This window comes from Typopeltis vanoorti, chromosome 5, assembly GCF_054136105.1.
Source record: "Typopeltis vanoorti isolate ZY-2024b chromosome 5, IOZ_Tvanoo_1.0, whole genome shotgun sequence".
Classification (NCBI taxonomy): domain Eukaryota; kingdom Metazoa; phylum Arthropoda; class Arachnida; order Uropygi; family Thelyphonidae; genus Typopeltis; species Typopeltis vanoorti.
The window spans coordinates 5,121,277-5,148,452 of NC_143553.1; the positions used below are offsets into that span (position 1 = coordinate 5,121,277).

At 37.6% G+C, this 27,176-nt stretch overlaps 1 protein-coding gene across 1 annotated transcript in view; it reads left to right on the forward strand.

Annotated features, from left to right (window-relative positions):
• Positions 1–27,176, forward strand: part of kn (EBF transcription factor knot) — a 302,267-nt gene that overhangs the window by 230,240 nt on the left and 44,851 nt on the right. Inside the window, exons 8-9 of the mRNA XM_090392953.1 lie at positions 13,078–13,195; positions 26,098–26,240. Coding sequence (XP_090249079.1) covers positions 13,078–13,195; positions 26,098–26,240 — 261 coding nt within the window. The remainder of the gene's footprint in view (positions 1–13,077; positions 13,196–26,097; positions 26,241–27,176) is intronic.

The following is a 27,176-nucleotide window of genomic DNA, read 5'->3' on the forward strand; positions in this document are numbered from 1 at the left end:
ATTTACGGTTGTATCTGTATTGTAATAATAATTGATTAACAAAAAATGCGATTATTTATCCGGGATAGCAAATATGTCAAGTTTTTGGATTTACTTTCATTATTTGTCATCTAATCTGTCACAAAAAAGGGGGGAAAGCATTTATCTGCATGGCGTAATTGAGAATTACATCTAGCTTTAACGGCATCGTGTGCTTACCAGTCTAACGAGCAAGTTGATTTTCCGTAGGTGATAATCCAACTGATTTTAGGTGGAGCCATTTGAATGAAAAGATTTACTGGTTCGAATCCCGTCATCGCAAGAGAAAAACATTTATAAGTACTTTTCAGTCGAAGCAAATTAGCCCCTCTCAAAAGTTTTCAACCCCCTGTTTCAATGTTACCATAATTTCTCCAAGAAGCCTTGCAATGCACTTTCATTTTTGTTCCCAATTTTAAATGCGGTGTTAACGTGCATTAACCTCCTTGATTAGCGTATGTGAAGCAATTATCTTTGCGTTTTAACTTTTTTTTCAATGTTGCTTTAGAAGAAAGTTAAGCTGCAAATGCAACAGCCTGTCGTCAAAAAAGTTGACGCTCTTTGAATAGGATCGCCTTTCTTAGCGAAGCCATCCCCGCTTTATCCAGTACATGCGCTTCTTTCTGTAACCAGAGTTAAGTTTACTCTCTTTTCTTCGGAAATTTATAAGTTTCTTCCTGGGCACACTATGGGAGATAAATTCAGACCGAGGTTTTCCGCGCCATCGCTAGAACTACTTAAGAGATAAAAACAACTGTCAGCGCCAATGTTATCCCATCATCTGTGACTAAAAAATAACTCCGCTTTGGGCGTCATTTATTCGCAAGTCAGCCTTATTTGAGACAGAGCCAAGCTTGGAAACTGATTTAAACCTCTCTCTGTCTGTCTATCCTTCTCTGCCTCCTCCGTATTTCGAAGTTCGCTGCAGCACAAACCAGTAGTTGGAAATACTGTTTCATCATTCGTATCCCGCTTGCGTGCTGCGGTGTATGTGACCAACGGAGGTCCCGTGGGGACTTCACAGCGAACAGAGTGGGACAGGGACATTTCACGCCCTGTCTCCGGACTAATGTGCCAGTCTCGAGCTCCGTGACATGGCTGTCAACGGTGTTAAAAAAAAAAAAAAGGCCTAAAGTGGTCAAGGTCCAGGCAAGCCTAATATTTTCAACCTGCGACTCACCGCGAATTTCTATTATCTGAGGATATACAACCCGAACTGGCATCCTTTTGTCAGAAGGTTATTTGCATAATGCAATACGCTAAAACGTGCCTAGACGTCATAGAAAAAACATTTTTTTCTTCTCCCTGCAGATTCAAGAATACAAGACTGTCTGAAGAATTCACTGGCCTGCAGGGAATTTAAGCGATACCACTTATCTGGTGAACTGTTACTTTCGCACTATTTCTGCTGTTATTTCATGGATATTGACATTTCACTTGTTACCTCTGCATCGTCGAAGAGGCGCTGCCCCTGGAATGCTAACATTTTTCTCTCAGTCATCTGTTAGTGCTTCTCGATTCAAAAAACAAACTTCTTTGTTCTTCATCAACTCTTCGTAAATGTTTTCGGAGTTTAGTTCAATGTGTGACGTGGCAGATTCTGCCGAGTGATCGATTCATTAAGTCGCACCTTCTCGGCTAGTATTTCTCGTAATGAGGATAACTGTTTGCTATGTTAGCTCATTATCCACGAGTCCGAGGACTGCTCTAAGATACATGCATCGTGTTCCACTGAAACTGGCAATTCTCTTATAAGCAGTGACATTATCGTGGTATTAGCAGAATCGCTGAAGTGACCGAGTAAGCAAAAGCCTGTGCTTTGTCGCCAGCAGATTTTGAATTCGAATTCCACCTGAGCATTGGTGTTTGTGAACACTTTCGAATTTAATATGGTTAAAGTGCTGGAGAATTTTGTTTCCAGGTGTGAATACAATCGTTCTGTTTATTGGTTTCGGTGCATTTTCTGCTGGGAAAAACTGCATTTGTTATTTAAGCAGAAATTTTATTTCTATTCCGAAGCCGTTGGTCGTAACCGTCTAGTAATTTTAATTTGAGGGAAAGAATTGTATGAGCTTATGTTGGCTCTAAAAGGAACGGAGAAGTGAATTCCTATTCACTGACGTAAACAACTAGGTTTTACCTCGTTGTTTGGAAGTGCCGAGCGAATTGCGTATATTCGTTGGCCAGTTGTTTCAGCCTGCATAATTAGGTTGAAAAACTCTCCCACCAGTATGTGAAACCGACTAAGAAACATCCACTAGAAATGCCCTTGTTAATGTTTCTTGTGCAGCACGATGGGAATCGACCCTCCAATGGAGCTGCGCTACAGAAGCTCCTGAGGTCGCAGTTCATTATGATTGTCTGATAATCAATTGTGTACGTGTGTGTGCGTGCGTATTGTAGAAACAATAACTTTTTCACCCCTAAGCTAACTTACCTTTGCCTGAAGAAGACCGCTAAAATTCCTTCCGATATAGTCGATTCGGTGCTAGATTTCTTTCTTTACAAGCAGCACTGTGTGTGTGTAGCAAAATTGGCCAGTTATAGAAGCTTACCCACGCTTTCATGCTTTATTATTATTTTGAAAGACTCAATGTCATTAGTCTAACACAAAGTATCCTTATTGCTAATATTTCGAGTTATCCAAAAACATGATTGTTGTTATTCCATTTAACTGTGTCAATTCTTTTGCAGCAACTGTTACGCTAAAAGTGACATTAGAATTCATACACAAAGAACGTTTGTTTTTGCTTTTTCAGTTTATTTTAATGTTCTTATTTTGTTAAGAAACAATAGTTATATTCTAATGAAAGGACTCTCTCTCTCGTGTGTGTGTGTGTGTGTGTGTGTGGAGAGAGGGGGGAGGGTATGTATTATTTATGTTCTTGGAATTCTTTTACATGTTGCGCTTCAATAATAACAGAACTGCTGTTTTTCAAGTATTTAATCATTACGGTATAATCATTTCCCCCTAATAATAACAGATAAAATAGTTTTATTTCTAATGCGTCGATTAATCAAGTTGTTGAGTGTTTTGCGGTCTCTCGCATGGAATAAGAGCAAGGATTATTTTAACGTATCTTCCAATGACTTATCAGCGATACACTATCATGTTAACCGAAGAGAAACTAGATGTCGTGACCTCTGCTTGGTAATTTCGTATTAACTGAACATATTAAATCGCTTTAGAATATGAAAATATTTCCTTCCATTTTTTTTTTCATTTGAGCCTTAAAACACATTCGCTGTTATTAATTTCAGTCGATCCAAACATTCCAATAGAAAATGTCTAAACCAATGGATCATCGAACAACCCGTTATTACCCTCCTTACCTACTGGCTCACCCATTCTCGATCATTCTCGTAGCATCAGCTAATAAACAACTTACTGTGTTTTAAGACTGAAATCTTACCTTTTCTTAATTCAATTAAATTGATCAAATTTTAAGAATCTCTCTTAATTCTAGTTTCGAATAAATAGCAGTTAAAAAAAGCAGATTGATTTGACAAGTCTTCTTGAACGACTGCGTGGATGCAGAGAGAGAATATGTTCTGTTGTTCAAAATCTTCCCCAATGATCAAATCTGAAGCTTATTCGGCATCGGTAAGAGCAACGCGACTCAGCTGAACAGAAATTAGCTAATTAGAAATTTTTAGTAAAAAAACTGTGGGATGTAACCATAACAACACTGAATGAATTTGTTGCTGCGTTGTATGGACATTAAAAGGATTCGTTTCGCATCGTTTGCTGATATTTACTTCCAGCGCTTCATGGCTCGTCAAAACTACTTGCAGTGTGGATAGCAGCTGAAGATGACCAACAACCAAAACCGGTTTATGACAAAGTGATGAAAGAGAAATCCCTGTCTTATTCGAACAGATACTGCACTTCAGTCTTAGACGAGGAGTCCTCTAATAGCCTGTATAAGGGATTGGAATCGCTACAACAAGAAAAGAAAATCATCGCAGCACAGTCTGGTGGGTGAAGGGACGTGTGCCTTTTGGTTCGAATAGACTTGGGGTCGATTCTACCCACTGATGTTTTAAATAATTTCTTTGTGATAAAAAGGACCTTTTCGGTCAGACGAGTTAGTCGGTCTCAAACGAAGAAGGGTTTATTTCCTGCAAACAGACAAAGCAGTCAAAGAACACACTGCGAAGTCAGACAAGAATATTTGGATGTACAATGGGTATGTTATGGATGGTCTGAATTCAAGGCGTTGGGTTGTCTAAGGAAAAAGAAACTTGGATTTGTGCTGCGGTTTGTTGCCGAGACGGGATCTGAATAAGGAGATAAAATATTGCAAGCCTGATTAGGAACCATAAATTGAAATCTCTGGTAGGAAGAATCCGATTCGAGGTCTTCAAGATCAGCAACCTCCCCTTCGTACAATAACCAAACCAAACTGCATACGGAATATTAACGTAAATTATTAAATCCATCTTCAGAGAAATAACAGATATTTGCAAATACACTATTTTTTCATTAAAATATCTTTTATTGCTACGGAACAAACTGACATAAATGGAAGTCTCGTCTCGGTACTGAAGTTGGAAGGACAACACATGTGTCTTTTTGAGGGGTTCTTGTCAGCAACAAGAGGGAAGTTTAGCTCAAACAAAGTGTTTTCAGCTGAAGATGAGTTAAGTGGTCTCAGGTTATTTTTCATCAGAACCATCCAATCTAATCGAGCTAATAAAAACGATGTGCCTGTAAGAAGTTTAGTCGTAGTTTAAAGGATTTGGAAGGTGAGAAATTACCAAAATTCTGGATTTAGATGGCGTAAAATGTCACGATATTGAACAGGAAGGTGCTTCGCAAGAGAGTCTATAACTCGGTGAGGGAAGGGAGGCGATCGGACGGTTACGCAATGGGACTAGTGCTTCCCTACCGATACGAATAGAAAATACTGAAAGCCACGCTGTGGTCATTTTATGAAATGAAAAAAAAAAAATTCCATAATGTAAAAACACATTTCCTAGGAAATGTATGCTGTTATTACATTATGGAGGGAGGTCACTACCCAGACCCAACCTACATTATGGAAAATACCAAAGAATAGCGATCTGAACTTCCCCCACCTTTGCAACGAGTCGTCCGGTATTGTACTACGTACTAGGATCACTTGCATTTGCTAACGCTAGTGTCGCCGATACTTTATAGTTTACTATATTCGGCAAGAAACTCTCTGATTCCAATCTTTGAGTTTCTTATTCGGTTTTAAAACTATGTGGGATTTAATATCCCCTTAATTTAAGTAACGATAAATTATGCTGTCCGTCTTAGACAAATATTTCTAATAATTTTATTAAGCATGTTTCTGTTTTGTCTCTCACAGTATACTGTAAAGTTTTCATTTGCACTTATAATAAAATTCCCGACGGTGATGATTTGTTTACATCACTTTTGAATTTGACAATAAGGAGGTGTTTCAACATTATTTCTCTCCATTTCGCATTTTAACCTATATTGAGCTTCATAGCATTTCTTATACAGTATGTTCGCTAAGAATTTGCTTTTATCGCTTATTTTTTAGACTGCTTCGTGCGATTTTTGGTCGGTATTGATCTGCACTGCAGAGTTTTCTGGGAAAATGCTGATCAAGATATCACCTGAAAACTTAGCTACCTTTTGCAAATAAATAAAAAGAATTGTAATCATCTCGATTTAAATATTTGCTTAAATATTTAAAAACTTTATTAATTTATAATGAGTGTAATAACGTTTTTATTAGGAACATGGACTTATTAATCAACCTACTCTGCATAATTTAAAAGGGGTTACTTTTCGGCCCTTTCACCACTCTTGGAAAATTTTACATTACGAAACGTATTTGGCACTTCTGCCTGAGTAGAAAGAAAGTACCAAAAATTTACAACGCAGAATAGTAATGAATTTCTTCCGTGTTTCTCTTCTACGTCGAGTGAGATCATGGTGGTTCAAGAGAAGCAAACTGCTTTCACGCAAGCAGTTTCAGGATCCACGAACTGTTGCGAAACGTTCGTGGATCCTGAAACGCGACTGTCTTAAAACTTTCAGGTGCGAAACGCACCTGAAAGTTTTAAGACAGTCGCGATAGTATGAAACTCATAGCCCGATTAACAAACACGATGTCCGATGAATGCTTCCTATGAGATTCTCGCTTTGCAGAAAACAGTTCTTCCGTTATCTGAATTTAAGAAGTTTTCCAAGTCGCTGTTTAACGTATAGCGTGTATGCATGCAGCTGAAATAAACAAATGTACAATTTTGTGACGAGAAGAATCCTATGCGAGCCTTTATCGTGTCCGGTCACCAGGGAATGGCTTTCGTCAAACATAATGATCAGTAATAGAGACAGAATGACGGCGTGACGGATTTAGAAAGAAGAGCGATAATAGGGCGAAAAGGATGTCCCAACCATTATACGACATAAGGCATCTGATAACCGAACGCGCATTTCTCAAATAAAAAATATATTTCTGCAGATTCCTCATGGGTGCAGCTTGTTAGTAATTCGGTCTGAGTGCCGAATGTGTAATCCTGAAGGCCTCCGTTTTATGATCCTCGTAAATCTTCTCGTGTGGGTGACTAAAAACACACAGCAAGTTATTTTCATGAGATAAGAAATGAATTAGTCAGGCAGAAGGATAAAAGACTTACAGATGCGCGGTTTTCATTTTCATATGGAATCGAGATGAGGAAGATGAAGCTAGCAGAAGTCCGAGTGTTACATCTGCCAGTTACGTGTGTTCACAGGGCGTTTGAGGTAGAAAAGGTCAGACTTGGTATAAAAGGTTAAAAAAAAATTACGGCGTATTCAAACTCATTGCATGCAAGCAATTTTCTTCCTCCTTTTTAAAGACAGTGTTGGTCAAACATCTGGTTTCTTCCTCTTCTGTGCACATTCTGCTCGAATAAACAATTAAATTTGCGTAGTGTTTTTTCCATATACGGAGAAAATAGGCAGGCATAATGTTTATTGTGATAGATGAATTTAATACTTTTGCGGACATTCCAGCGAAGATTTCAAGGAAATATATCTAAGTTCAACGGAAACCGTTACGTCACATGACCTTAAAAAATCCTGAACGAAATCAGTTAACTCTAAAGTTAACTGATTGATCGAAGTGGACACACTGTCACAAACTGGGAAGACGGTGATTCCTGCAGTTTAGAAACTGGCAGTTACAAAAGAAAAAATGGGCTGTGACACTATTAACCATCCGTGAACAGAGGGAACCTTTACTAGAACTGGAAATAATTAAGCGGGACATCGAGATCAGTTCCGGCTGTCGCATGATATTCTCGGCTGATGTAAGAGGGATGATGATTTGAGCTACTTTTAAATGTAGGCTTGCGGACGCATTCATTGAGAAACGAAAAATTTGCGATTAATAAAGCATTCAGTCCATATCATTCCCAATAAGCAACACATCGTTGCTGCAATAAACCCGAAAGAAATGGTGCATACCATCCCCTATTGGTTGATTACGCTAAAGTAACTTAAGACTATGAAGCAAACGAACCAGGTCTTAAATTTGCACGTGTTATCTGGCTTTATTTTTCTTTATTTTTTTTTTTTTTTTTGTAGGATGATTAATTCTCTCACACCGTATTCATACTTCGAATTCATACTACGGCAGAATTCGAAGGTTTTGCTGCCATCTGTACTACAAAGGCAATCACCAAGAAGCTTAGAAAATGTGTCTAATTTCTTTAGAAAGAGAATAGAAAATATGCAATGATGAAATTCGCATTTAAGAAGGGATCTGCTCATAAAAATAACCCATCACGGGAGGAAAAAGCCTAAAACTAAGAGAGTGCCCTCAGACTACGTTAAAATATGAACTTATTTTAAGAAGAATCGATGACTAGCAATTTTGTTATATTCCTATGAACACTGATAGATGTTAATGCAATTTTTTCTTCTCCAATGTCCACATGAATGGAACATTACTGCTTGGCCATTTGCAGTCAGAAGTAACCGATTCTAACTAGCCTATTCACGCCCTCCTCCGTGTTTATATTTGTTTTAGCGTCTTAAATTTAAAAGAATTTAGAGAATGCCAAATGCTGCTTGTTTTCCAACCTCTGCAGTGCTGCAAAACATGGTTTATGGAAAAATGTGTAAACGGCAGTGTAAAGCGCGGTTCTTGAGTATCTTCTGCGTTATTTCTTCTCGCGCTAAGTTGTAGGGTTATTTAAACGCAGGCGTCTTTGTGTCTCACCTTTGTTAGTAAATTTGTTTGTCAGCCTATCTTCTAAAAGAAAAGGGCACGCACACACACACCGAATGCCTTCGTTGCGCCAAAAGATTTCAAGAGCGAGAGAAGAAGAGAAAAAAAAAGTAGGAAAGCTTTTCCAGCTAAGGAATTACTTGCTTCTACATGTTTATCGCGTGTAAAGCGAATAATGGTCTTTGCTCTTCCGCAACCCATTTCGTACCCTTGAGCGAAAGAGAAGAAAGGGGGACGCGGCGGGGGGGAGAAACGGTTACTTGAGAACGAAAACACTAGTTGAGATTATTGGCAATCACCTTATTATGAGTTTATTGCGAAGGGGCCCCATTCATTCGTCTCATTACCGGAAGGACGTGAAAATGTAATTTCCTTTAATTCATTAACAAATTTTGCTCCCGAGAACCGAGGAAAGTAATTGGCCTTTGCAAATAATCCACAGGAGGCTACATCCATCGTCGTGCTCCGACTTGTCACCATGATATGCCCCGAGGTAGGACACTGTGTAAACACGAGGGACACTACACCATAGCGAGTTAGGTTAATTTTCCCACAGCCGAATTAATTTCACCACCAATATGTAAATGTTTGCTGCCGGTCACACTCCCTACAGATATCTGTGTGCTCAGCCGGAGCGATAATCATCCTGCACCATAAAGAGTTTGTCACACGAATCACTTCTTTTCAGGGGAAAAGGCTGATTTCATTTTGAAGAGAAAAATCGATCTCTTAAATTTTTGGTGCTGCTGCTCTCTCGCGCTGCTTCAAAAAGAGTGAAGAAAACGCTTGCATCATATTAAGTGGCTACGGCTTTGAAGCATTCGCCTGAAGTCTTTCAGACGGTTTAAGATTTCAACGTAGTTATGTTGTGAGCCTTTGGCGCGTGCTACACCACACATGAAACACTCAGCTCCAATTTGTTTCCGTACCATTAGCTTTAAGCCCGACCTTGAGGTATCACGTTAGAAAACAGAGAAAGGAAACATCAGAGATAAGGCCGTTACTGTACCCTAGAGACTCACACTTCAAAGTGTGGTTATGAATAATTCGTCTGCCATTGAGTCTCTTTCATTTTTTAAATCTCGCCACCATTGCTTGTGTTCCCAGAATGCTACAGCTGTTTATGAATCGACACGCTTGCAAGCGGCCATTTTGAAAAGTATTCTTCCACAAATTTCGCGCTGGAGAAGGGGAAAAAAATAATAATAAACAACTCCGGAAAAATTGAGTAGCAAAAGTTATTTTACTTTGGAGACTTGTAGACTATTATTTTTGCCTCTTCCTTCTTTCACTTTTTCTTGCCTAGGAAATAGAAATAAATTTTTTATGAAACTAAGTCGACAAATAAAAACTTTTAAAATAAGCCTTTCCGCAGAAAGATGGAAGCATTTTTTTCGCACTTTTCTTTCTTCCGAATAAAGTACAGCTGCGTGGTTATGCTAAGAGACAAGATGTTAAATGTATTTCGCCCTTGCTCATTTGAACAGCGAACGAAACGTTGCGGCTTCATTTAAGAGTTTAAATTATTGCGGAAATGGTTTGTTACTTCACGTTGTAATGGGCGCTGGAGGGGACCGTCGATTTTGATCTTCCCCAAGTTCACGAAAAAAGTTTAATTGTATTTTTGCTGTATTGTGGCAAGTTTAATCCACTGTTTTCTTTTTTTCTGCGAAGACTACCCACGAAAATTTGTAAACCTGTCATACATCTCGCATGGTTGGTAGACTAAGGATTATATAATCGAGAGATTTGCTTCAGAGATCCAATACGGAATTTTTTTAATCAGAGCCTTAGTTTTGCTTCGGCAGTAAATGAAAACAACCTTATCCAATACGCAGCGTCTTGGTCTCACACTAGACGTTAAAAATCATCACCTAACATTTATGCCCAGAGTGGGATTCGAATTCATTGCTCTCCGAGTGGTAGACTATCCAGTCGGCCAACCAGGTTTACAGAATGGGACTCAACTTTAACGTCTTCGGTTGAATATTCACAGATAAAGGGATGCAGAAGAGCCTGAGTTGATGGGAAATGGACGTGGACCACAGCGAAAGGTGATAGTGACTGATAAAGTTCTGTTTTGATGAGAGATGCGAGGACTCTTAAAGGAGGATATGAGGACCTGGGACGTGTTCTCATATCGCAATGAAAACATTGCGAAACGACAGGCTAATCACTGACGTTTTATAATGCATTATATTTGCATTTCTTTTCGCTTCAATCTGTTCGAAGCCGCCTCTAGCACACCCTCTACCGCAAGAAGTCATTGAATCGCAAGAGCAGATGACGTTTTCTTTTCTCCAAAGCCAGTTAGACATAATTACACTGATTCGAAGTCAAAACGAACACGACTTATTAGACAAGCAAGCACACGCTGGAAGTGCTCGAGGATTATTATGTGAGGCTACCGCAACACTGAAAAATGGAATTATTTCTGCGCATTTCTTTTCTTACCTCAGGCTCTTTCTTTCAGTCTTGCAACTTACTTATTCCCACAAACAAATACACATTTCCTCTAAGTCAGTTACTGAATTTATTCTAATCATCACCAGAAGTATCTTAATCTGTGATATTACTTTGAATTTTACGGCCCTTAATAAATAGTTGGAAAATGAGTATTTTTTAAGCTGGAAAAGTATCCGTAGATTTTCTGATGTGCGCAATACCCATAACAGGTTATCATCAGTCCAAGTTCGATTTAGAAAAGGCGAAAAACTTGGTTTACGCTCAGACGGTAATCATATTCTTCTAATTATATGAAAAGTCAAAGGCTTCAATTCGGCGACGTGAAATTATTTAAGTTAAGGGATATTACATCCCATATTGTTTCATAGCCGAATAAGAAACTCAAAGAGTTTCATGCCGAATATAGAAGCTATATAAGTTCGGCAAGTCCAAGCGTAAGCAAATACCTGGATAGTCCATATGGTAGTGCAACATGGGGCAACTCATAGCAAGCTCCGATCACTGTTCTTGGTATTTTTTGGTATACCAAGAACAGTGATCGGAGCTTGCTCCACCCTTGCTATAAGTTTCCCCATGTTGCACTACCATATGAACTATCCAGGTATTTGCTTACGCTTGGACTCGCCGAATTTATATAGCTTCTATATTCGGCATGAAACTCTTTGAGTTTCTTATTCGGCTATGGAATAATATGGGATGTAATATCCCTTAACTTAAATCATATTCTTCGCCTAGTTCTGCTCATCCTTGCTTCCCATCTATATGCAGATGATTTTTTTTTTTTTTTTTTTTAATCAAAGAGAGAACAAATAGACCTCTTGGAATTGTAGTTCTCGTTAAACTTCTGCGTCGATGATTGAGAAAAAAAATCTCTTACTGTGTCAGGTATAAGATATCTTTACCTGACATGCTCCAACTCATAGCCCATCTGTAGTACTAAATGTGCCGTACATTTCGTCGATAAGATTGATATTAAAAAAATGAAATGGGCATCGTATTATATAGTCTTCATTCGTTCCTAAAACGCACAATCCAATCCAGAATTAAGTTTTACTGGGATAAGTCGTTTTTGCATTCGAAATTTCAAAAAAAAAAAAAAAAGGGAAAAACTAGATGCGTATAATTTAGAATAGTAATTTGTTCATTCAAATTACTATTTTGAAATATTATTCATAAACCAATTCCAAGGAATGAGTTATTAGTTTTATAATACGTAAATTCTTTTTAAGAAAATATTTAGTAAATGCCGGCTTGATTAGTCGAGTGGTGGGTGTTTCTGTTCTCCAATCGACAGACCACGAGTTCAAATCCACCAGCGCATGTCTGTAGGTGTGAGATTAGCTCTCCTCCCCGTCCCCAGCTATTGGAGACTTCAGGTGGAGTGAAAAAGTTCCATGTTTGGTCTCTAGAGCACACAGTTTCCGATTTATGCAAAAATAAATAAGAACTGTCTCTTAGCCTACTCACGGTATTCACGTACTGAAGGTTTACATCGTGAGTGGGAGTCGCATTGAAAAAGAAAAGTAATAAATGTTCAATGAAGTACATGGAAATCATATCACTAACCAAGGAAGACACTGTTCTGCATTTTTTTTTTTTTTGTCATTTGTTGCCAAAAAAATGAAAATCACACATCTTATATAAATGTTTTTTTTTTCTTTTTTCAAATTTACGCATTGGTAGCTTAATTTAAACCAACAAGAGAATCAATAATGTTGATCAATTAGAATGCGATTAGTATTCAAGCTAAAATGAGTACACAAAAATTTATTGTGGACTTGGATACCTTACTTTAACTGCAGTTTTCTTAAACTTTTATTTATTTATTTATTTTTTTTGGTATGCCAAAAAAAAAATATCATTTTCATGGTTTTAATACTGCCTAGAAAATTTCTGGAATTTGGAAAAAAATACAAAAAAAAGAGGGGAGAGAATCTTCTGTTCTTGAATAAAATTTATCAAATACTTAACAGAGTATTTAATAAGCTTTGTATATTTTTAGAACAGCACGAACAATTCAACTGCATCAATTAACTCGCTCCACCAATACAGCAACCATTCATATTGCTGTATTGGTAGAGCTTGAATATCTTAAAGACGAAAACCCAGACTGAATCCAAGGCCGGTTAACTCAACCTACCTCGCTTGACAAATTCCAAGATTCGCATCAAATGGACGTTATTAATCACACCACAGACTTGCTTGCTCTTACAGTCACGAATCCTTTCACCATCTATAAAACGAATGTTTTCTCCATGTTTCATAAAATTTACTGTGTGGTAGTGTTTTATAGAAAACTGGGGACAATTTAAGTTGTTGTTGTTTTTTTCCTGCTAACCATTGGTTACAAATTGTCATATTTTATTCTGAATAGGTTATCATTTCCACCCAGGTCAGTGTTGAGGGCCCTCTTCTGGCAGTATCAGACAATATGTTCGTTCATAATAACTCCAAACACGGCAGAAGGGCGAAAAGACTCGATCCCACGGAAGGTAAGTTCACCTGACATCTTGTAGAATTTTTATTCTAAAAATTCTAACACAATTATTTTTTTCGACCAGAAGGGAAAGACGCATGTATATATATATAGACTCGCAATTTAAAACCTAAAAAGTTATTTTATAGCGTTTTTTTTTTAATGCTGTTGAGCTGATGGGCTCATCCTCGTTGACGAGAACTTTTGAGTGTGCACTTAAAAAAACTCAACGGTTTCGTTTGAATTCAGTTTTCAGCATCGAAAATATGTTACTTGCATATCTGAGATATAAGCCATGTAAAAATTATAAATATAAAAAATATATAAAAATTTAGAATACAATGTTTTTCATAATTTTATTCTAACTCTAGAATTGCTTGATTAAATTATGAGATAAAATCAAATAACACTAAGAATGATTTGCCCATAATCTAGAGTCAAAATAAAAAACAATCGCTTAAAGGAAAAATTAAATGAATGCTTCTACCGATATAAAGTAAAATGGGATATTAGAATAGTGTTCTGAGTAAGTACTACAAGGATTTCAAGATTCGTCCTGTTTCTGAGTTGGATTGGTTCATATGTACAAACGCGGTTGGATATAACAAAGTTAAACGACAGATTTTCAACTGATTGATAACAAATTCTGCTTGAAATGTTTTAAACCATGTATCGACTTGTTAATGTTGAAATTAACACTTTAAATATTGGTTATTTAATAAAGCTCAAGAACAGAGATAAAAAAACTGTTGTTTTCAAATTATAGAATAAAGATGTTTATATTTTTTATACATAACGACAGCACTTTGCAAGTTATATGTGAAATATACTATTTTTCCCCTAAATATACGCAATTTAAATACGCTGTTATAAGTTAGTATCAACTGGATTATCTTGTGTACCCATTTAAAATGGTACAAAAAAAAAAATTCGCATATTACATGGAAAGTCTCATCGCTAAAGAAGGTTGTAAGCTTAAAACACATTGGTGGTACCATGGGTAGGTAATCTCGGCAGGACCACGAAGTTTATAGCCTGGATATAAATTGAGTAGTTGCAGATAATTTTGAACAGTGATTAGAAAATAGCTGCTGTCCTTAAAAAATTCTTTAAAAAACACTTACCAGCAGATGCAAGGTTAACACACCTGAATGATTATCTTTTGACACAAACACAGTTTTTGGTATTAAATCTGAATGCATTTTTGCATAAATACAAGGACAGTGGCTCAAATCTGGAATACTTATAATCTCGGCACATTAACTGGGGAGAAAAACGTTTAAAAATAAATAAAAGCAATCCAATCTAATAGAATTACTTTTCTGATAAAATTACTTTTTACCTCCCACGGAAATAACTGAACTCGGCTCCGTCCGTCACAGGGTTATGGTTCTATTTCTTCATATTAAAGTCTCAGTAGCAGGGAAGGTCTTTTCAGCTGAAGGTGACTTAGTCTCATGAAAATGACACGAGTTTTATCTGCCGGAAGCTCGGATTTTTCATTCTCCAAGCAAGCAAACCAGCCTGAGAACCTGCAATTAACAGGCGTAAGTTGGTCTGGTAGCCTTAGTTGCTTCCATCGTAATTACAACCAATACCAAACGTCCACGAGTGCTATTCTTTGAAGCACACGCCATACATTGTAAAAATGCTCCTACGAGAAAGCAGATTTTTTTGTTATTTCTAGTCAGAATTTTTCTCAAGTAGTGCACAGTAGTCCTTCACGCGGAAATATAAATGCCGGTATCATATAAGCCTAATGTCCCTGGCGAGCACTGCTTTCGAAACCCTTGCGAAGAGAAGTAAATTCCGTATGACAGGAGTACTGCTTTGCACAAATGATTTTTCATGGCACTTAAATAGGTAAGAGATTACGGTATCCTCCTCTTACTAAATAAAATGCATTTTTTTCAAGTCGTAACGTAACCCAAGAAAATTCTTTACTTACATAACCGTGCACTTGCTATTCACTTCTAGAAAGAATTTCCAATTTCTGTAATAGACGATGGATTAAGAAGCTTTTATGCCAACCACCATCAACAGCAACCCTATTATAATGCCCTGCAAAATTTTCAGCCTTCGCTTGAGCTGATGTTTCAGGAACATTTTGACTTTTGAATTGAAAGAGTTTATAAAAAAGCAAAAAAAATCTTCTTACATAAAGCAGCCGTAAAGAGGATCCAGTGTTTAGCGAGAACGATGTCACATCTACGGCAATTCTGGTTCCGGTTTCCAAATTGTGTTTTTGATTCCCCTACCCCACCCCATCCTAAATAACTGTCTCTTTTGCGAACCGGTTCTACAGCAGCTCATCTTCTTTCAAATCTGCTCCACGATTCCCACAACAACATGAATTCCAGCTATAGTTGACGCATTTTTTTTTATTATTATTATTTGCGGACACATGCATTCATCAGTACGCTGGAGAAAACTCAGAATTCGAACGTAATACAATATTCCATTATATACGCAGTATCCGGAGGTTAGTCGCACAAAAAAAGCACGCGCCTCACTCGGAAATTCCGTGCTTTTAAGTGTATTTATCTATTCATGCAAAAAAATAAGTTAGGCCTTCGTCCCCTTTATAAACAGATGTATCCGAAGAGGAACATTAAAAAGGAAGGAAATTCAAAGTTCGTAAGTAAGAGCAAACATGGTGGCTCCCCCAGAGACCTCCCCGTTCTATGGGTTCGCTATAGTTGACTTCATGTCAGAAAATTTGTTCGTGCGCAATAAAAAAGGTAGACCTCGAAGCACGTGGACTCTGCCCAAAATCCTTCGCTGGCTGTTCCGAAAATCATCTTGATTCGCCGCCAGCGTAAGGCACGGGCCATCTCCTTAGGGAGGACATGCTTTGATTAATCGAGTCCGACTCATCTTTGTACTGCCCCTCGGACATTCAATCACACTTATTGACCTGCACTTCTGCCAGAAGCAGCCCAGTTTCCCCAGACTAGATGTCCATCTCTGTGTAGCCCCTCGGAGTTGAAGGAACTCGAGGCAATGCCTGTGGCGCTAATTCCTGTCACAATAACGTCAAACTATTTCGGGCACCACTGACTCCCTAGAGTTTCAAGACGTTTGGCTTTAGCTGCGGGCTGTGTGGTCGCCATTTGTTCGATCGATGGGGGAACCGCTTCTGAAAATCTTTCCTCCGTTTTCTTCAACTTTCTCTTGGCCGTAGAAAACGCGGGGAGAAGGATGGAGAAAGAGGAGCTTAGGTTGCATCTGTTTCTAGAGTTAAGGACTTGCAAAAGAAGAACCCCGTAGGAAACTTAATAAACTGCGAATTAGCGCACTCCGAAAGTTTATTAAGAGAAATGCGCTTGTAATTATGAGATTAATTCTTCTGAGCCAATTAGAAGTTAACTGCGTTGCAAGGAGAGATGATGCAGATATATTTACTGTCATACTCTGCTTAAAACTGTCACACACTTTAATCTTTAGCTTCTTTTAATTATCAAGACTTAATAGGAAGGACATCTGGGGGGAAAATAACAGCTCTGTTAATTGTTATTAAACTACCATGAAGAAATTAATTTCATATTTACAACTAACGACATTTTTCTTCGCGTTTGTTTTCGCTCTCTCAATCTCTCCCTACCTCCCTCCATAGACTTCGCACAAAGAATTACGCCCACATGCTCGTATTTCTTGAGTTCAGGTGATGAACAATTCTTGCGCCGAATTAGTCGCAGGCGCATTTCTTTCTCGGTTGGAGACTTAAAAATATTCCGATAGGGGATTTACATCGAGCATAAATAGTTGATTAGCAGGATTCGTTATAATTCCCGATTTCTTTGGCTAATTCTTTCTCAGCGAGAGAGAAAAAAGCTCTGAGTTTTAAATAATGACTGACTTCAGACAAATTCACAGCTATCGCAGTGAGTGCCTTCTTTCGACACTGCTTCCTAGCAAACACTTAGTCTTGAAAGTGTTTTTATTTTGTTTGAGGTTTGTCTCAGAGCGCGTCGCTTTATTCCCTCCCTCCCACTTTTTTCCCTCTAAAATTAAAATCGCATCCTCCAGCGAAAAACTATACTGGATTAAGATCAGTCAATTCATTAGCGCGACTTCCATTCTCTCTCTCTCTCTCTCGTCACTTACTCGTTCCTACTGTTTGTTTAAATCTTACTGAAACAAAACGCGCACCCTGTATTATTAGCAAACATACACCAAAAAATAAATAAATGTTTAAAGTAATAAATTTTTCTAAAGTAAATTGCTTTTTATGTGTTAATACTTTGCGTAAAGGCGTACTTGTTGGTTGCTCCAATCCAGAGATACCATTTTCTTCGATTGCCTAGTAGTTAGCGTGTCCGCTCTCCAATCGACAGGCTGCTGTTGGAATCCCACCGTGGGCATGAGTGTGTTTGTGATCATCTTAAGTTAGAGATGAATCTCATCGCTCTGTGTGAAATCACCGTCCATTTATTGGAGGCCTGAAGTGGCTTGAAAAAGTTCCGTGTTTGGTGTCTAGAGCAGGGTTTCTGGACCAAGTATAAAATGAATACGAAACATTATAAAATGAATAAAATATGAAAAATGCTTAGCCCACCCGTACTAATCTTTACGTGGGTTCCAATTTAACGTTCCTCTTCGGATACATCTGTTTATAAAGGGGACGAAGGCCTAACTTATTTTTTGCAAGAATAGAAACTCATTCAAAAGCCTACTTGGAAATCGAACTTTGAAATATTACAACTAACTCGTTTTTTAAATATGTTTCAAAATGGATATGTTTGCAGCTTAAATGTTGTGATATATATGGAGGAAGGTATAAGTAAATGTGTTTAAACTGAGTGGATAAATAAAAAAATGTGTCAAATATCTTTATCGAAAAATGAAATTTTATTTATTCTCTGCATTCTCAGAAGCAGAATTCGGAGAACGGTCTTCTGTCCATTATGTAAAACTTATCCAGAAGTCCTTGTAAAATAAGAGTTACGATTGGCTGATAACAGCCACAAAAACATGTCTGAACATTATCCTCTCTGTATAAGGAACTCTCCTAATAAATGTAACCTAAAGTCATCGAAGAGGTTGCGTTTTTACTTTTTGGCTTCATGCGAAATATGACCACATGAGTTGAATCCTTAAGTGATACCAGTCGTACTTTCATTATGCCAAGGCTTTGAGGCGAGCGAACTACTTCTGTTAATTGCCTGTGTTCTAAGGACGTAGATAATGCCTGATTAACACGAGAAGGGAATCCCACTGCCTACATGAGACCGGCTAACCCACCTTCAACCGAAAAGTCCTCGTTAAGTTTCATCGATTTTTCTTGAGATGCTGACATCGGCACTGCTAATGTCGTAAGAACGCCATTTAACCTTCAGTTGAGGATACCCAAACGCTGTTCTTCCGACTGCACTATGGTGGCACCGGTAGTTCCAGAAATAATCTTTAAAAGAAATAAAGATAATACTTGACGATACTAGCTTTTCATTAAAGTGATTTATTTCTTAAATCACTTTCGCATTCCCCCTTCAAAAAAAAAGTTTGTTTTTTCTTGTGCAAAAGTCTCTTTGGCGCAGCAAAGTGGATTATTGGTCAGGATAATCCCACTCCTAAAAAACTGAGATGAGAACCTCAGACAAAGGAATGCACGCTTTCAAACGCAACTTTTCTGCACACGAGAAAACACAATCCTGTTTATACGAGAAGCCAAGCAACTCGGATGTTTTTTGAAAATCGTGTACTTCAGCAAAGCATGAAGGCCACGTATATGTAATAACATTTCTCTCGAGACATCAAAAATTAATAAAGACAACTTTGCAGTGACAAGTAATAATGACCGCCTGTTAGAGCCTCGAAACGTTGCCCTGTTTGTTCATTGCATGTTTACATTTGTTTGTCAATACGTTTACGCATATTCTCGTTATCATTTAATTCGGTGAGGTTTGCGTGGCTCTGAAAATGCTACGCCTAAAGTGCGGCATATTTGGAAATGAAACATAAAAAAAAAAAAAATCAGAGTATATTATTGTTTATCAAATGTTGTGTCTTGTTACATTCAGATATTTCATACTGTATTCTATTGTGATATTTTGATTGCAAAAAAAAACAAAAAAAAAACTACACTACTCCAGTTGAAATCCTATCCTAGCTGATCGGAAAGCTGGTGTTGTTCACTAACGTGATGAAAAAGTATTGACTTGTGTATCATCATCGCACGATAATTATTTTATTCTGCTCTTCCATTAGCACACACATTACGCTTCCACCGTATTCACAATCTCTGCCACCATCTGTAGTAAGCCAATGATTAGGAAGAAGGTAATATGTGTCGCAGTTTATTGAGTTTACTTACCCAACACTGTAGTGGCCAGTAGGAGGTACTCGGCTGATATTCCACGAACTCTGGGAATCGGCTCATTGATCTCGTGGGACTTGTCACCTCTGTCTACATTATCAACTCTTTCCACAGAATATTTGGTCTCAGAGGTCAATACACACCGCAGATGCAGACTTTTATTAACTTGGAGCATACGGTTAGCAGTAAAATCCAGCTATACACGCGAATGCGTGCCGGTAATAGATCTCTAGTGAATAGGTCGGTATGGTTTTTATACTTTTCTTATTTGTCATCCAGTCATAAGTTTTCACTTGAGACTGATAAAATTAGCAGAATCAATAGATTTTCCCCCCATGTAATACTCAGCGGTACTCATTTCTTAAAGGCGTGCCTCTCTCTCTCTCTCTCTCTCTCTCTCTCCTGCCCTATCCTACTGTTGGTGCTCGTCATTTTATGCTGTCAGTTAAAGAATCAGATAGACGGAAGCTATCCATTACCAATTATTGCATGGACAAAAGTGCAAGCCAGATATTGAAAATAGCAGTGTTGAAGCTTGTGGCAGCGGAAAATGCTAATGCTGTAATGATATAAATGACTTTTTAATATAAAAATGTGGTTAAAAGCCATTCTATCAAATAACCTGTTAACGTATTTATGAACAGGCCGCATTAATAGTATGCTGGCCCGCCAACTTCTAAGGTGTTGTTTTGAATGCTGCGGATCATTTTCAGGACTATTAGTTTCCTTATTAAGCCTAAAATCCTAAGAAAAGTCACGCATTTGGTCTGTAGAGCAGGTTTCGATTTATTTCTAAGATGTCAGTATTATGACAGCAAAGCGAGACGTTTCTCAAGTAAATAAAGGAAAAACAAATAATTTTAAAAGAGCTGCTCTTTCCTTGGGAATTCTGTTCGTAGAGTTGTCTACTTTTTAAAATTACCGAAGAGTTAATATTAATCCCATTTACTTGAAATTTTCTTAGAGACATTTTTTTTTTTAAAAGTCGGATAGTCATAGTTAACATTAATCTCTCTCTGATATTTGCCTATCATCGTTATTAGTTTCCGATCTTTTTCAATAATCTTGTATTTCATATAAACCTAGAATGCCAATTCCCTCTCCGAGATATTCTTCGAATTTTGGACTTTGCTATAAATCTGGCAATATCAAAATCATCCACTCTGCATGTACCTTATCAATGTTATGTTGTGTTATATTAAAGTTCCACGAATCGCTGTAAAGTTAAATTATGCTTAGATGAATAATTATTCAAGAATAACGAAACTAATTATAATTAAAATTATAATTAATTTCGTTATTCTTGTTATTTTTTTAAATTCATCCAAATTCTTTCTTCTTTTTTTAAAAAAAATCTTTTTGTGTGTTAAAAAAAATCAGAAAACGTGGATGAGATTTCTGAAAAAATGCGAAGAAAAAAATATCAATCAAACACATTGAATCCATAAATCTATCAATGGTTTAATATCATCAGATTCCTCTTCAAAATGCTTTTTTTATTGTTTAACAAACTACTGTTCTCATTGCGATCTCACATTGGAAAGGTAACTGAAAATTTAAGTGCTCATTTTGTTTTATTTTTTAAGCCTCTCCCCGGCATATTTCACAAAATCTTTAGCATATCTATTCTCCTCCATGGAAAAGAATTACACAAGGAATTTGTGTTTTGCTGATAACTAAAATCGAAAAGCTAATCCTTTCCCTAAATGCATTGTTCCTATAAAATAATACTGATAGAAAACCGTGCATATTGTTCTCTCTTATCCTCTAAGCTCTCGAAATGTCTAACGAACAATAATGTCCCTGGACAAAATATGGAAAAAATAAAAAAGTTGAGTCTGCAACACGTGAATGTTGTAAAAGCCAAAAGTGCATTTTCACATTAGTATTTGCCACGCAGTTGAGAAATTTCCTGTATTCAGCTTGTTCCTATAAAGAGAGGTAAGAGTTGAACCATCATTTGTATTCTCACACTCTCTTATCTTCTCTCAAGTCATTTTCAGAATAATGGAGAAATAGATCAACGGGTCTTACACCTAATCAGTGACTGCCAATATCGAGTTGCCTCAGCCAACCACTTTTCTACAAAGATTATTGAAGTTAAGAAAATCTAGGCTGTTTGTTGTACTTCATGTTTCCAAGGCATTTAGCCAAGTTACACAAAGCCTCCTGAACAAAGATCCATTTTCTTAAACTGAATTTTCATTTTCACTCAAGTAATGCCTAAGTTTGATACAATTTTAGTGAAGATGGGCAAACTGACAATGGAATAAGCAAAGCAGGTATGATTGGGTAAGCCAATTAAAAAAATATGTATGGAATAAGAGAGAGAAATTAGCCAAAATAGTAAATGTGTAGTACAGAAAACAATGCTCAAGATATTTAACAGCTCGGTTAAAAAATAGTTGATCGAGTATTAGATAACAGCTATGAGGGTTGCGAGAAAACTTTAGGTGGGGGGGGGGGTAGTGAACAAATGCACCAGCGGTAGAATAACATTAAAAATGAAAATATTATGAAGAAATTGACATTCTTAATGTTCAGGAACGTCTGAGCGGAGGTAATCAAACTTGGTTCGGTGACTTAAATGTCATCACAAGTAACAAATTAATTTCGAAGAACATCGTCGATTGTAAGCTAGGAATAATAATACATACTTAATAATACACTAATCCATAATAATCATGCCGTACTATCATAGTGTCCTGAAGACTCCTTGAGAGTGTATGTCAACTACTCGTTAATCGTGTATCCAGCCTCGCCTGTCTTCGTCGTATTAGTGGAGTTTCTTCACTGACAGAAAATTTCATTTTTATTTTTCGACGTGGAGTACCTTGATTTTTTTTTTTTTTTTTTTTTGGATGACATGAATGCCTCACATCTTTGCCAGCAGACCTAGTAGATATTGTCTTCGCTCGTTCGATCCACAGACTCGAATCCCACTGTATGATGTTTGCGAATGTCTTTAAGTGTGATTTGAGAGATAAGTCTCATGTTCCAATCTCAGAATACCAACTTTATTTTAAGTGAAGGCTCACTTTAAAATAGGAGGGCTTAAATCGGTCTCTAGATTCATGGTACTAATGCAAGATGCTGTGGGTAAAAGAAAAAATTAAGAAGATTTTAATGATAGGCTCTTTCTTTCACTCTAGGCGTTATTTATTTTATTTTTCCTTTTATTCCATCTACCGATTATTTGGCATATCTCCTAATGGTTACTATGAAATCATGTTTCCAAGTTTAGGAAGGTGCCAACCTCCCTCGCGTTTCTGATTCGCTCAGCTCACCTGTCGTACTCAGATCTGGAACTGAAACATTTGTAGTGTACATTTCGCGAATGAAAACTAAAACCCCATAAGTACATAAAGTCTGTGTAGTATTTTTAAAGAAACGAAGCACTGTGATTAAAACGGAATCGTACTTTCAAAATAGATATCACAGATTCGACATTTTTTTTTTGGTGATATTTCTGTATCTTCCGCAATAATCGAGGTGCATGTTTGGCCATTTAGTCAGCTTTGTGTCAGCTCTAAAGCCACCGTAATATGTGTGCGTGCGTGTAGAAAGAAGACAGGTTTATAATTAAAGAGTCACGTGCTCGCTGGTGTTTCTTTTCTATTTTTTCACGGGCAGCCAGACTTAAGTGAAATCAGAGGTGATGTTTACTTATAGGCTCATCCCAGCATAAACCCGAGACGCTTAATGGTCTCAAGTTTATGTTGTTAAGACATTATCCCACCTCCCGCGCCGCACATTGTCATGGCTCGTGGAGTACCTCGTTGTCCTTTACAAAAACGCCGGGCGTTCTAAATTACTTTGGCCCATCGTAAGAGTGTTGCCCATTTTTTGCTCGTGCTTTCCAAGACAGCAAATGATGTTCACCTCACTTTCAGCACGAGCACTGAGACGGCACTCGGATAAGGGTATATTAACGCAAGTTGTTCATTAGCGGTGATTGATATGGTGGCGCTACTTTCCACACTTTCACGCCTTTGTAAAACGACACGGAGCTTTAAGTTGTTACAATGCACCTGGGAGCGAAGAGGATTACCTCCTTACTGCATACAGATAACGGCCACTTCCTTTACACTTCGATTAGAGGTTTGCCTTTCTTTTCTTGCCGCCGAACCCTCTTCGGCGCTTCCAATTAAGTAGCTAAGATACCGCAGTTCTTGGTAATTGTGCTTCCCTTTTACCTATATCGAAGTTATTCGAGGGAGATGGCGAATCTTAATGCTTTCCTTCGCCGAGCTAAAAATAATGGGAAGCTGCAACAGGTTTCCCGGTGAGGGGAAAATCAAAAGCAGGTGAACACCTCCCCCGACTGCTCCTTTCGTCCGATATTGTTTCACACTTTAGCTGCGATAGCGCCTAGAAAGCCAAACGGTTCGGCTCTTTATTTGTTGCTGACGACAGAAGTCGTGTTTTTTGTGTGCCTGCTATGGAATAAGAAGATCTCCATGGGAAGCCGTTCCTGTGAAGAGATCGTAGTTGTGCGGAAAGGCCTTGAAACAAAATTTCATCCGAAACTGCATAAGCTTACTAGAAACTACAGCGACATCTTTTGGTGGAAATACAAACCACGACTCACACTCAGAAATTTAGCGAGTTGTTTTTAGGACAATTCTTTTAATAATGCGACAGAAAATGTGTGGTGAATTTTCGTTTGAAAACTTAACAGGAGAAGAGCAAATTTATTGTCCATTACGACAATTTTAATTCCAGCACAAAGGCAAAGGAATAGTGAACTTGCGTTCCATTTGACAAATTTTGCAGTGGAATATTTGTGTTCGATTAAGTGGATCACATAAACGTTCATTAGTGATACAAATTGAATTGGAAGATACACGCGTTCTTGCTCCTTTCCGTTAATTATTCAACGAACACTTTCGCAAATGCGCGGAAATTCTAAGAGAAGTAGCTCAAACCAAAAACTTTTTTTTTTTTTTTTAATCGCTAGGGGAAAAAAATCCATCTGCTGTTACTTCTTGTGACAAACAGTGAAATCGTCTCGTGGCTTTGGACAAATCTACAACACAAAAACGATTCTGTAATAGTTGGATTAACAGGTCAACAAAAAGAGTTCATTCAGACTCGAAATTGTTACTGAACCCTTTCAGAAGATACGAAATTGAACTCTTACTACTGCGTTTTTTGCGAAAATAGAAACGGAAATGTTTTATCCCTCCCCTCCCCTAAAGACTGTTTTGGATCACACACCATAAACGAATTTCACTTTTACTGCATGGTGCTCTCGGAAAAACGCCTATTTTTCAATTAGCTGGGAGATGAAAAATCATTTGCTTGATTTTATTTATTTTATTCTAGATTTTAAAAAATTATTATTTTTATCACTTTCGTCTGGAATGGCAAAACAAATATTTTTCTTTCCTTAGTTATATAAAAAAAAAAAAAAACCACTTCTTATTCTACAACAGAATAAATTCAGGTTTCCACATGCCTCGGTAAAAGTCATCATCCTGCCCATGGTGCTAATGTGCTATAGATTTATAACCTTTCTTGAGCAGGGTTCACACGTGGATATGATTTTATTTCAGATTATTCGCAGATTTCACCATTATTTCATGGGCTCTGATTTACAATTCCCAAACCTTCGGCTTATTATTATGGAAGCTTAAATGTCCGTCCTAGATCCGATAGCTAAATCAAATGACCACATTGTAAGCAGCTAACGAGCTCTCAGTTATTTATTTGTAACGATCCAGCACGCACTTGATTGTTTCATGCACATCAAACTGCTTTAATTTCTTTGACTCGAAGGTACAAAATTATACCGTAAAAGGCTGTTCCACGTAAATTGCACTATTGAGGGTATACCATCCAAATAAAAATCTTTACACTTGCTTTTACAGAATGCCCCCTCCCCCCTTTTTTTTTTCTCAAACTCTTAGACCATTCTAAGAAAGATGCCGATGATTGCCACAATGGAATTTTCCGTTGTGGCAGGTCCAGAGCACGTTCTTGTACGTACCTAATCTCATGCAAGAATTTAAACCCTTTCTTTACTTTCCAATAACATTAACTTTTAATTATTAATTTAATTTCCATTATAAGAAACCGTATTCTCCTCCCCCCATAAAGTGATGTTCTTAAAATGTAACAGCAAAGAGAAATTTCGCTTTACATTTTGTAAAAGTCCCCTTCCATGGTGTGCCTAGTAATTACGCTGTTTTCAGAATATGACATGCATTCAGGTGTTGGTTACGTTGCATGCATTAGTGCGTGAATGCCCGGTTTCATCAGTGTAATGTGTTTTCGGTATCGCATGCATGTCTCCTTTGTCAACGATGTCACGTGCGTGTGTCCAGGCGTACGGATAATGAAGCTTCCTTTACACCAATAGCAATAAAATAAATAAATAAAAAGCCCCGCAATTAGACTACGCGCCTATCTTAAAATTGTGCTAAGAGTATTTAAGAATATATACATGAGTGTATTTTTAATAAATCGCATTTGCTAATGTCGCACGAGTAGTAATGTGAAATTGTGATTTGACTGATTTTTTTGTTACAAACCGGAACTTTGCACTTTCGTGGTGCGAAGTTCCGCTTTTTGTCAACACTGCTGAATCAAGTTCGCAGTTCATTTTGCAGCTACGCCATGCATCAAGGCCATCAGCCCCAGCGAGGGATGGACGACAGGAGGTTCTACCGTTATCATTATAGGAGACAACTTCTTCGACGGTTTACAAGTGGTCTTCGGCACCATGCTCGTATGGAGCGAGGTGAGAATCCTTTGCGCTATTTAAAGAATTTATCTAAAAAATTAATATACTGCATTTGTAGTCATTTTTCACGTATCTTTTTTGTGTCATTTTTCTTTTTTTAATTATGCGTATAAGAGTGTTATATTTTGCTCTGCAACTATTTCGAGAAAGTTTTAGTAATCTTATTAAATCGAAACAGAAAAGTACTTCGATGGGAACTCGCCTGATGATCAAGAAAATAGGATATTATGCAACCAACGAACATGTGTGTTCTCTACACAAAGAATATCACGACATGACCGGTCGAGTTTCAGTTGCACGCGAATAAAATATTCATGTTGTCACGTGCAGACCAACTGCGCCACTCAAGGACTGTTTCGGATCTAGCACGAGCCTTACCTTTATAATGTACGTCACGGAGTAATTGCATATGATGGTCGGCTAAGTCCTAGATAAAGTTACATTAAATTCGAATTAAAATAACGCACCCCCCCCCCTCAAATTATCTAGTAGATAATTTGCGATCCCAGGAGATAACGGAATATTACCTATTGGAAATAAATGACTTCACAGTGTTTAAATGTTTGGAACTCGAGAGCCGGTTAGCCATTCGAATTCAGATCCTTAAGTTATCTTATTAATGTGCTTCATCAAGGTCGACGTGTAGCTTGGATAACCATTTGCTGAACGATAACAAGAGAATAATAATAAAGAAATAACAGGAAGGCTGAGAAATTGTGATTTTGGAATAAAGTGGCAGGCATGGTAAAAAGCTTCTTTTTATATTTTGAGTTCCTACCATAAAATGGATCATTTTATGTTACTGGAGAAGCATAAAGAAGGCGTTCAATTGCATTTCGTATAATGCTGTTATTAGTTGCGAGTCAATAGGAAATGCAGGTGATCAAAAGCATATTGTAGATATACTATCGAGTATTCTCAACGGTGTTTTAA